The 11,942-nt window shown below is 35.9% G+C and overlaps 1 protein-coding gene across 1 annotated transcript; it reads right to left on the bottom strand.

Moving 5' to 3' along the window:
• Positions 1–1,835: 1,835 nt before the first annotated feature.
• Positions 1,836–10,891, bottom strand: LOC104246189 (uncharacterized). The gene is made up of 5 exons (XM_009801954.2): positions 10,566–10,891; positions 8,200–8,316; positions 4,955–4,989; positions 2,874–2,974; positions 1,836–2,120 (listed from the first exon to the last, which is right to left on the bottom strand). The coding sequence occupies exons 1-5, from the start codon at positions 10,748–10,750 to the stop codon at positions 2,034–2,036; spliced, it is 525 nt and encodes a 174-aa protein (XP_009800256.1). The 5' UTR covers positions 10,751–10,891; the 3' UTR covers positions 1,836–2,033.
• Positions 10,892–11,942: the final 1,051 nt, after the last annotated feature.

Raw genomic sequence — 11,942 nt, 5'->3', positions numbered from 1 at the left:
AAAATATATTATGCGAAAATATATACATAATATACAATATATATACTACAAGACAATATATTATGCGAATATATATACATAATATACAATATATATACTACAAGAAAATATATTATGCTACAATATATACATAATATACAATATATATACTACAAGAAAATATATAAGAGAATATATATACATAAGATACAATATAATATACTACAAGAAAATATATTATGCGAATATATATACATAATATACAATATATATACTACAAGAAAATATATTATGCTACAATATATACATAATATACAATATATATACTACAAGAAAATATATAAGAGAATATATATACATAAGATACAATATAATATACTACAAGAAAATATATTATGCGAAAATATATACATAATATACAATATATATACTACAAGAAAATATATTATGCGAACATATATACATAAGATACAATATATATACATAAGATACAATATATTATGCGAATATATATACATAAGATACAATATATATACTACAAGAAAATATATAAGAGAATATATATACATAAGATACAATATAATATACTACAAGAAAATATATTATGCATGACAATTTAGTGTTTTACTATTGTTTTGTTATTTTCTTTTTCGTCAAGCACTTTAATAATTAGATATACATATATACTACATATATATTTTTAATATAGCCATGATACTACAAGAAATTGCCTTAAAAAAAACCCCGCTAGGCCCGCGAAGCCCACGAGCCCGGCCCGTTAAGCACATGACCATGTGGGCTTAGGCCCGTCACGGGACGGTTCCACCCATTGAGCCCACGAAGACCGGGACCGCCAGAGCCCAGGACCACGAAGCCCGGGACCGCGAGGCCCGGCCCGTTAGGCCCACTAAGGCCCGGGCCCGGGCCAAAATACAGCATTATCTATGGCAGATGTGGTGGGGAAAGCAATTTCGGGCACACACGATGAGTTCAGAGTAAGTGGCAAGAACACCTCTCATTCTCCTTTTTCCCGTTAAAGTTCCTTAAATATCATCTCACTATCTGACTTGTGTTTCAGGTGTCAGGTAGATTGTCCATCAGACCAAGAATGCTCCCTTATTGATTTTGTTGATCTGAAAGACTGTTTAGTTTTGGTGTTGTAATAGATTGCATCTAAACTTTGTTTCCTGTTGTTTGGTATTATGTTCTGTTTTGGTATTGTTGAACTGAGACTTTGTTTCCTACTATCTCCATCACTTCTAGCTACTAGACATATGGTGTACAATCTCCTATTTAAAGCTTTTCCTTTGAGATAATTTTAAAGAAATTGTTTTAGTTAGTATTTTACAGCGTTGTTTTAGTACTTTATTTTGCCGAGAAAATTCTGACCAAAGATGGGTTACTTTAAAGAGCCAAGATAAATTTAGAAACAAAAATAAGAATTAGAGGCTTGCTTCAACATTTTATTGGAGAAGCTCGCCAATGTCATCCGCTTTGTAATCCACTATAGCAATTAAAATGTTAAGGGAATTTGTTAGTTGAAACTCTTGATCAGATTGCATCAGGGCAGCCTTCAGGTTTGAATCTTACATCCTTTGATACTCTTACTCATCCTTGTTTAGAAGGACATTTGCCAATGGTAACTACCATCTCAAAGGTTCTTTCTCAACTTCTAGAGCATCTAAACTGCTTTGGAGAGAAGAGGTTGAGAGGGTGGAGCAGTTGTGGTTTCTAAAGCTTCAAGTTCACATAACTCTTGCAAGTAATACTTCTATCTGGTGGTATTATTCAAAGCGAAAAAAGTCCAAGTTAAAAAGTCAAATTTACATGAGCTACGGGGAAAATAAGAATATGAATTTGAGTAATGAAAAATAAAACGTACTTTACTAGAGCATGATGTGTCAATTGTAAACAGAGTAGTCCCATCAAATTTGGGATAAAGTAATTGGCAAGATATTCTCCTTCATTTTGATTTCCGGTAAAAGCAAAGTGATTTCCAGACATGATTGATCAGGTTTTGACTTTGTTAAAGAAAAAACATATATATCATAGGCCTATGATTCTACTCCATATGGGAGAAGTGCAGCAGCCACAATCCTTCCTTCTTCATTTAAAATGTTGTAAGTTGATGCAGCATTTCTCTGCATCACAGATGAAGTAAAGAATGTAAGCAACATAATATGGATGAGGAAGAAGATCAAGCTCTGATCAACGAATATGTGCAACAAAACATGATATATACGGATATCTAACAAGCGACAGGCTAGCAAAACAAGGTTTTAGAGTTCAAATAGAAATTTGTTTTTTCATGTGAGTAGTCTGATATCACTCCACCAAAATATGTGTGATTCAATTATGGGTTCATTGTGTCTATTAAGAAACATCTTAAAAGTTTATTTTGTAAAGAACCACAATGAATCGGAAATAATATGGTTCAATGATTGCATTGAAAATTTAGAAAAGAATGAGGAAGAGAAAAGCCACTTGCAAAACATTGGCTGATACATGAAATGTTTATGCTACCATAATACTCATTCAGAAATTAACCAATAAGAAAAGCATTAAGTTAAATGTCACTGTTCTGGCATTGGTTTGCTGGCTGGCTAATCTAGTTGTATTTAAACTCCTTTATGTAGGTCCAGGAATATCAAAGAGTTCCACATGTTTCCATCTTCCAATAATAGTTTTTAAAAAAAAGTTCCAGAGACGTTAAGTAAATGGTGGGGGTATGATGCAGTAACCAAGAATAAATCTTGCTCAGAACTTCTATGGCTACCCATCTCATCTATCAGACACAATCTGACAATTACTGAAACAGTTGTGCGTAAACGATAATATAGCCCCTTCCTTTCTGTTTTCATAATAAACACAGATTGACAGAACCATATACTTACAGAATCAACTGCTTCCAATTTCATTCCAGTAGAACGAATAAAGGCACGAAGCTCAGGATTTACTGGTTGAATGTACCTCCCGCAGCCAAGAAGCAGAATCTCTGCAATGAAGTTATATTAGGAACAAAGACAAAGAAGAGCCTCATACCAAGAGTAGTATAAAATTTAGAAGATAATCATTCCTTGACGAGATCAGGAACAGAGTCAATACCCATTAGGTTATATGATAATCAAAACACACGTTAGATTTTTCTGTATATTTTTTTATGTCATCAAAGATTTTATAAATGCTTGCACTTGGCCAGTGCGACAAAACATAACTACAGATTGTGAAAATCCCCTATTATATCTAAAATTGCATCAACATCCTGTACAATAACCAGGTTGCACCAAAAAGCTAGCAACAACATGCATCTTTGTTTAAGGCTATGTAAATTTCTCCTATGGCCTTCAAAAATTCCGTCATTGCTTTCAAGCCAAACAGACCACCAAATGGCTTGAGGAATGGTAATTAATTCCGAGTCTTTAGTGATTTCTTGCCCAACCCTTCTTTGGTCCAACATTGCAGTAGCTCCAAGTGGATTTGGCATGGTCCAGGACATGCCAGGGATTCAAGGACATGCTCCACAGTTGACTAGTAAACAATGCAAAAAGAGGAGACCAACATCTTCCACAAAGAGTTAGTCATGGTTTTTCTGTACAATTCGATTAAGCAAATTCATAACTAATTATGGTGTCCGGGCCAACTTGCATGCACCTTGATTATTCTAGTGGGTACCTACTAACTCCTACCACACAGATACCGGCTAATTCTACCCACCAAGAGTTACTCATGGTTTTCACCTACTTCATTGACCACTACGCCACACCCGTCGATGCATGATTTTCTCAAAAAATTTATGCTTAATTTTCCTTCTACCCAAACTCTTCAAAGCTAAGGGTGTTTGTTAAACATCCATAGTTCTCTTTCTCCGGAGGTCAAACAAATTACTGCATCCTGTTCAACTTAAAATACTAATGATTTTTTAACAAGTAGTAGTACTTAGACAAACATCACCCAGCCCTCTTTTTTTAAAGTGCAAAAACCACACAAACTTAATTGCAAGATACTTTGAAATAATCAATCAACCTTGACCACCAGGTTTTTTCCTCTAACAAGTTATTGGCAAACACAAACCAAACAGAGCAGAATATCAACACCGCACAGCTGCAACTATTCTTCCTAATACTAAAATTTACCATCATTTTTCCGATCAAAAATAGGTTTATTAATCAAATATTTTAAGAATAGCTAGATCATACCTTCTGCCAATCTATTTTACATACTTTTTCTTTTTATTCATGCCAAGAATATTAATCGCCATGAATACTCAGAATATCTAATTACCATGAATAATCATGGCTACTTCTCCAAGATCTTAAATCAGTATAAAACAACTATAGTTTTTGACTACTGGCTGTGAGACAACCTCCCACATATTAAACTTTGCACCTTTAACTGGTTGATTAAAATTTTAAATCATTAACCCCCTTGAATTACAAATTCAAGCTTTTTCCTTGATTTCAAACAATACTAGCACAATACAGGTGACATAAAGGGTATAACACTTTTCACAAATGATGTATCAAAGAAGAAAGATTAGCCTATGTTAGATGGCACATCGAGTTCAGCCAAGAGAACCCAACCAAAGCAAAGTAGTAAATCGTTCTCACGCAGGAAACTGCACCAGACAAATTTGCAGCAATCTTACAGTGTGATGTCATCAGAACTTGCCACACACTAGCATAGTATTTTCCCCTTTTATGTGGAAGAAGAAGCATAAAGCTGTGTACCACTAAAGATTTCAGAACATTTCAATCAATGCTGCTAACTTGAAAGGAAATAGGGTAAATAAATTTTTAAAGACATAAAAAATAAGATAAATTTGCTTGGTCCCTGCTAGAAAAGGAACAACAAATTAGACATGAAAGGTCCAACAGAATGAGCACCATAACAATGTTGTACATGAACATGAAGGTAGGTGCAGAGAAACATCAGCTGAGCATCGCATTCTTCAAAAATAGACTGACTGGCTACTCACCTGGAACTGGCCGCACAGTCTGGAAGATAGATAAGCTGCATGAAGCACGCACCAATGGCATGTCAGATGTGACTGTATAACAAATTGCAAAAGGAAACATCTGATATTTTTTGAGGGGAAAAAGCGTTTCATAAGTGATATACATGCAATATAACTAAAGAGTTGAACTTTGTGGCACAGTAAAATGTCCAAAATTATGTAATACAAGGGCTGTGGACATGGTACTACTCCCTTTAGCTTTACCCCAAATTAAATCTCTCGCTTTGACCAGGCTAATAGCCTGCTTCGCCAAACTTCCAAAATTTGCTTATTCTGAAAAGTGCTTTTTATCAGAAAAATGCTTTTCGAAAAAGTACTTTTGGAGAGTAGCAATTTGTGTTTGGCTAAATTTGATATCACTTTTGCGAATATTAAAACAGAAACTTGTGTTGGCCAAGATTTCAAAAGTGCTTACGGGGAGAAGTTTCCCTAAAAGCTTGGCCAAACACCTCAACTATCTAAAATAAGCACTTTTGGCTTTGCAGAAGCTAGGCCAAACTAGGGCTGTGCATTTGGATCGGATATCCGAAATCCGATCCGATCCGCTCAATTTCGGATTTCGGATTTCGGATTCGGATTTGATTTATTAAAATTTCGGATTTTCGGATTGGATTCGGATTTGTATAGTTTGAACCCGATCCGATCCGAAATCCGAATTTATTAAGGGAAGTATAAATACTAATTTTATTGTTAGGGTTAGCCGGTTAGGTCTTATTTCATTCTGCTGCTCCATCACTTCACGCCTCACACCCAGAGAGGCAGAGACTGCTGGCTGCTGCTCACTTCACGCCTCAAGGCTCAAGCTGCTCCTGCTCGTCGCTTCCTCTATCTCTTCTTTGTGTTCCGGCGACCGGCGACCGCACTGGTAAGACACTAAGACTCACTCCTTCTCTCTCGTTCTCTCTCTTTCTCCCCCTTTCTTAGAGAAGGATGACTTATTTTCTTATCTGTGTGTCTACCTTTTTGGGCTTGTTCATGTTTATTTGCTTTACATTTTACAGTATGAAGGAGTATGAAGAGAAGGCAGTGTCACTGGCACTGAATCGCCCCAAGCTCCAAGATCTCACCAATAGACTCAAGGCTGTTCGTCTGAGTTGCCCTCTGTTTGATACAGGACGCTGGGTGAGTGATCCAACACCATTATACACGACTGTTATATTTCTATGCTTATGAAGTCATGTACCTTAGATTATACACGCGTTACGATTGTGCTATGATTTACTTACACACTGGTTTTTCTTTCTATGCATCATTAGGTACGGAATCTGGAGCGATCTTATTTTAAGATGTGGAATCTCTATTGCTCTGGCCAACATCCTCAGCCGTTCAAAGTGACAGAGAACAACATGGAATTTCCTTATGACCGCTAGATGTAAAAACAGTAGTCTAAACGGGATTGTAGATAAATCAAAGAGCATGTGAAGAGCTATTTATTCTAAATCAGTGTCTCACTATTATGGTATTCAATGGTGAGTTTCAATCTTATCTTTTGTTGTTGAATTTGAAACTCTCATGAAGTATATTAGTTGTAATTAGTATGCCCATTCTAGCTGTCCAAAATCTCGAGTTTACCCTTTGTCCAAGGTAAAAATTCAGTTACATGACCACACTACCTTTACCTAAAAAGGCCCAATGGTGAAGCAGTTGCGCAATGGTTGGAAAGGAAGGATCATTATTCCCTCTTTGGGTAGTTAGTTTGTATTTTTACGGAGGTGAATGGTTCGTCTTGATTGTATTTGTTTATCTACAAGCAATTGTTGATGTTTACAGCTTGACTTTATGCAGGCCTCAGCTGATGGATGATCCTGGTAAAATCATTGAACAGTGATTAATTTGTTAATTGAAAGATGCTACCGAGGTTTACAGGTATATGAACAATTACAGAGGTACTCGAGAATACGTTTCCTCGAGAATATGAAGAAAAAAGTGAGTTTGAAGCTTATTAATTGAAAAAGTTAAAGGACAAAGGTATAGTAGTCACTAAAATAAACAGAAATGATGGTTTAACTGTTCTGAAGAGGAGGTTTAACCATTTGGTATCAGCCACCTACCCACACCTACCCACCCTGACTAATGCCGAGTTGCATGTTTCTCTCATTTACTTAGGGCTGTGATTTACTGATCCTCTCATTTTTTACAAGTGCAGTGTTGCAGAACTTGAAAGCGTGCCAGGAATCAGGATTGAGTGCGATGGCCAGAGAAGTTGGAACGTGGAACTCTTTTGTGTAGTCTATTAAGGAATTCTGGTCGAGGATTTCAGTTCATTAGACATATATTTGAGATTTCAGTATATTTTGTTTTGTTATGAAGATTGTGTTTTGTTTATGTAATGGATTCTATCACAAGAATTAGGATTTGCAGCTTTCCTTTTCTTGTTGAATTATAATTATTAACTATGTGTATGTCAATTAGGACTGATGTTCGAGAACTTTGTTCACAAGAATTAGAACTATAGAGATGACTAAGAACTATGTGGATTAGGACTGATGTTCACAAGAATTAGAACTATGTTGAATTGAACTGTTGTTTATGTTAATTTTGTTCTGTTATGAACTGTTGAATCCGATCCGAAAATCCGATCACCAAACCGATCCGAAATCATGCAATCCGATCCAATCCGATCCAATCCGATATAATTCGGATCGGATTCGGATTGCGTTTTGTGGAATCCGAAATCCGAAATTTCAATCCGAAATGTGCTAAATCCGATCCGATCCGATCCGATCCATGCACAGCCCTAGGCCAAACAGGCTACAAGTTAAAAAGTGAGTGTCGACTATTGTATAGTTTATTATTCATCGGAAGGGGCACGTGAAGATATTAGTAATTTTTAGCTTTGCAGACCATAAGAGGAAAAAAGTTACATAAAATAGTGTAAAATTTGGATCCCTGTAATTACTGTTTTTGTTTGACATATGACAGAATTTTCTTTCAAAAGAAATTGGACATTATGAAGGGAATATCAACTAAAAAGAGGAATACAACTTGGAAGGATGGGACATTCTTTCACCCTGCTGTCACTTTTTGGTCATCCCACTGAGCTACTAGGCATCAGCTCCTTAGCTTCAATTGACTACAAGCTAAACCAGACTGAACCACTTCGATTGGCCAGTCCAATCCAAATGTATAAAAGGTTTCCCATGTCTAACCAGCTTATAGTACATTCAAGGAAGGTACCAGGTTCAATGAGGAGCAAAAGTAAGTACCTTTCTGAAGTAACCTCCGAAAGTTTCTTGGGATGCCAAGACATTAACAAGTTGCCAACACAAAGCAAGCTACCTTCATAATGTAGACCATTAACTTTGAACCCGGTATCAGTAAACCTATAAGGAGCCCAAAAAAACTATTAAAATAATCAGGTACTGATACATATTAACATGTCTTGCAATCCAAGAAAAAAGTGCCACAACCAAATTCTTGTAAGAAAGAAAATCTGTTAACACGAAAATTTTGAGTCGGCACGGACTGAGGCCATCTGGCCATCTTCTTAGGCTATCTGAATTGAATCATGACCACAGCAAAATTGACCACGATACGCAGCCATGGGCACCCAGAAGAGACCCTTTGAGGCTTAGTATAAATCGTGGCAATGTGGCCTAAATGAGATTAGCCCAACATCCATCCTAATGGATTAGTAAAGGGAAAAGTCATATAGGGTTTTACTCTATGACAACCCAGTCAAGTAATTGCCTCTCATTGAAGTGGGAAACGAACATGTCAGCTGAACATGGAGCTAAAGGCGGTTGGTGACTTAGTCAAGATGAAAAAGGCAGAATCAAGCAAGCAATGAACCATCTCAACATTAACTAAATGTGCCGTACTTTTACGAAACAAAAGCGAGCACGTTAAGAAGGTGGTTTAAATGACTGACCCTGTAGCTATAAATAAGACCATTTGTACATAGAATAGATATCATCCATCACACATACAACACATATCAACTCTTTTCTATTAACTCAATTCGTTACAAATTTCTATACACTTCAAGCTTTAACATCTCTCTTAGTCCAAGCATTTACATCCTCTCTTCACATGCTTTCATCTTAGACTCACGCCAATCATACCCAAGACTTTGTTACCAGGATTTTGAAATAACCTAGGAACCCATAGTAGGGACCAGAGTCCCCTCCTGAATGTTAATCATCTGATTTTACTGGGAATCACTGGTGTGAATTAGACCACCTCATCCAGCCCAGCAAACTCAGTATTTTCACCAACATGGTAGTACAGGGGCTTAAAATGGAAATGATACCAAATTACCATTACTATGAAAGCAGGGCATTAAGCAATAAAATTAACAAAAGAGAGCTAAAGAAGCCATCCACCCAGAGGGTTATGAGGCTATATAGTATATCTATTGAACCAGCTTGGCAAAATTTAAGACGTAAAAGCACAAAACAGTCCACAAGCCTAGTAATACTAACAAGATAGCCCACTAAATTTTATAGCTTGATTTGTACTCCCCAGAAATATCATACAACCAGACATTTTTCTTAAGGACCACATCTTGACTCACCCAAAGTCAGTACGAACATTTCAAGATTAGTACGTGTGGTATTTGCCATATGGTGTGGGTGATTTCCTAAATTTTTTGATAAAGGGTGTGGGTGTTTTTTTAACTTTTCTTAGCTTTTTGCGGTCCAAAGGCAATGCAAGTTTTTGGTTAACACCTATTGTAAAGCTAAACAACAACTGAATAGCAACTTTAATTCGCTGATTTCTCCCCTCCTCCAGGATTCTTTAAAGCTGAGAGAAAACACTGTGTTTATTAGTAACGGTCTTTTCTATCTACATTTCTATATATGGGTCTCCTTTTTCCATCCTTCATGCCCCTCCACAAAAACAACAGCCAAGCAAATTTAGAAAGCTAGTAGGAAATGGGAATAACTTTGAAATAAGTCTCCTTTCTTTATGTTTGATATAAAAAGTAAATATTTATCATTTGATAAGGCTGATTATCAGAAATATAGAGCAATAATGACATTTTTGATTGACAATTGAACAAATATTTGAAAGGAAGTAAGGCACAAAGGGTAAAAAATAAATCTCTGCTAGTATGTTATTAAACTGCAAATGTAAGATGAAACTAAAAGTTCTATACGCTCACTGAGACAATAAACATCCGCAGCAAATACATAAGTGGTCAACTAGCATGCCTAAGCTGCGTGACGAATTCTAACCAAAGTAATTATGCCATTACTTGCCTCATTGAAGTAATTGCAATTTATTTAGTTTCTGAACTTTGAAGAGTTTTGCTCAAATAATGCTAAAAAAATTGGTTGAGTTAGCCACCAGATACGAGGCAAAAAAAGAAAAAAAGCTATCTGCCGGTGGAGGTAGTAGGTACCGATGGAACAGTCGAGCAAGCTGGCTCGGTCACCAGAGTCATAAAAAAATTGAACACTAGATACGACGTAAGATACCTAAACTAGAAGAAAACAAAATTGCATAAATTGTTCTTCAAATGAAATTTAGCTCAAATAGGTCATAAATACTCCTAATTTGACAAGAAAATAACCGCATACAGAAAATAAGTAAGAAACTGATTAAAGAGGGAAGAATAGGGAAGTACTGTTGGAAGCGCAATTGATCTTCAGGAACATTATCGATAAGATTGATTTGATCGTAAAGTGAGAATGCTCGTCTCAGTGAAGGCAACGGTTGATTCAACGGCATATGGTTAGGGTTTGGGGTTCCCTTCCTCATAGCTCGCATCAACGCCGGCAGCGTCGCCACTGCTTTCTGTCTCACCGCCATTTCTCCCCTACCTTCCCACTTTCCTTCTTTCCCATTGAGGTTCCAGAAGAAATTAAGACATCGTCTTTCTATTTTGACTTTCACCCCCTAAGCTTTTGCCTATCGTGCAATAACACAACTCAATTATGTGGAACACCGTACTAACCCTTAAATTTTCTTTTCTAGGAACCCTTTATTTATTCTTTTTGTCAGTTGGGACAATAATACAATCAAAATTTGCCCATTTTTACCTTCTTACTCAGTTTGGCCCCCGAGCCATGAATATACATGCAAGTGCCGCAAATGAGTGCCACTTTATAGCTTGTTGGATTGTTGTTATAATACGAATCTAAATGCGATTGACAAGAAATTAAAAGATAGAATTTGAGAATAGACCCAATAAAATTATAAATACAAAATAATTAAAATAATTAATTATCCAATAATTACATAACAAAATAAATCTAAATTATAGGAATACCTTCAAGTTGAAGTGTGATTCCACTTGAAAAACATATCTTGAATAAAGTTGTCATCAACAATGGCAAATTACCATTATATCATTCATCAAAATTAGTTCCCCTAAAATAAAAATCTTAAGGGCTATTTATACTGGAGTGGGTACTAAAAATGAACCAAATATCCCTAAGCTAATTCTAAGAAATTAAGTGTCATCGCTTATTACAAGTATAACCTCCAATTACACCGTCTTCAATTGATGGAAAATTGCACGCATAACCTCCAATTGCGAAAGACATCCAAAGCGCATATTGGTTATCTTGGGTCGTATCATGTTATACGTCGTTTCATAATGTATAGTATTGTATTATACTGTATTGTTTGATAAATGCAATTTTTGGATAGATTGCATTATTTGTCGTCGTTTCATGATATCACACACCAATAATATAAAGAATAAACTTGTAACATTACTAATAAAAAATAGGATATGGAGTAGAATTATTATATACAAAAGTAGGGTAAAGAATAAAATATGATTATTTAATAATAAGGAAGTGCAAGATGAGAGGGAAAAAATAAGGTAATGATGCTATCACACCAAATCAGTCATTCCATAAAGTGACATTTTTCGTCGTTACGTAACAATATAATATAATAAAATTTAAATACTAACAATCAAAACAAATATTATATTTAAAATAACAATACCGGCGGAATTGCTTACTCTCTCTCTTTCTTATGCGTGGTCCAA

Source organism: Nicotiana sylvestris, chromosome 1 (genome assembly GCF_000393655.2).
Source record: "Nicotiana sylvestris chromosome 1, ASM39365v2, whole genome shotgun sequence".
Lineage (NCBI taxonomy): Eukaryota > Viridiplantae > Streptophyta > Magnoliopsida > Solanales > Solanaceae > Nicotiana > Nicotiana sylvestris.
The sequence above is the reverse complement of the archived record's forward strand: the minus strand, read 5'-3'. Positions and strand labels throughout refer to the sequence as shown.

What these genes read in the sequence shown, in the direction of transcription:
- LOC104246189 (XM_009801954.2), bottom strand. Translation starts at nt 10,750, where the DNA reads ATGGCGGTGAGACAGAAAGCAGTGGCGACGCTGCCGGCGTTGATGCGA. An exon ending in GATCAATTGCGCTTCCAACA is followed by an intron (nt 8,317 to 10,565) that starts GTACTTCCCTAT and finishes GGCTCCTTATAG; the next exon opens with GTTTACTGATACCGGGTTCA. An exon ending in GACTGTGCGGCCAGTTCCAG is followed by an intron (nt 2,975 to 4,954) that starts GTGAGTAGCCAG and finishes ACTTCATTGCAG; the next exon opens with AGATTCTGCTTCTTGGCTGC.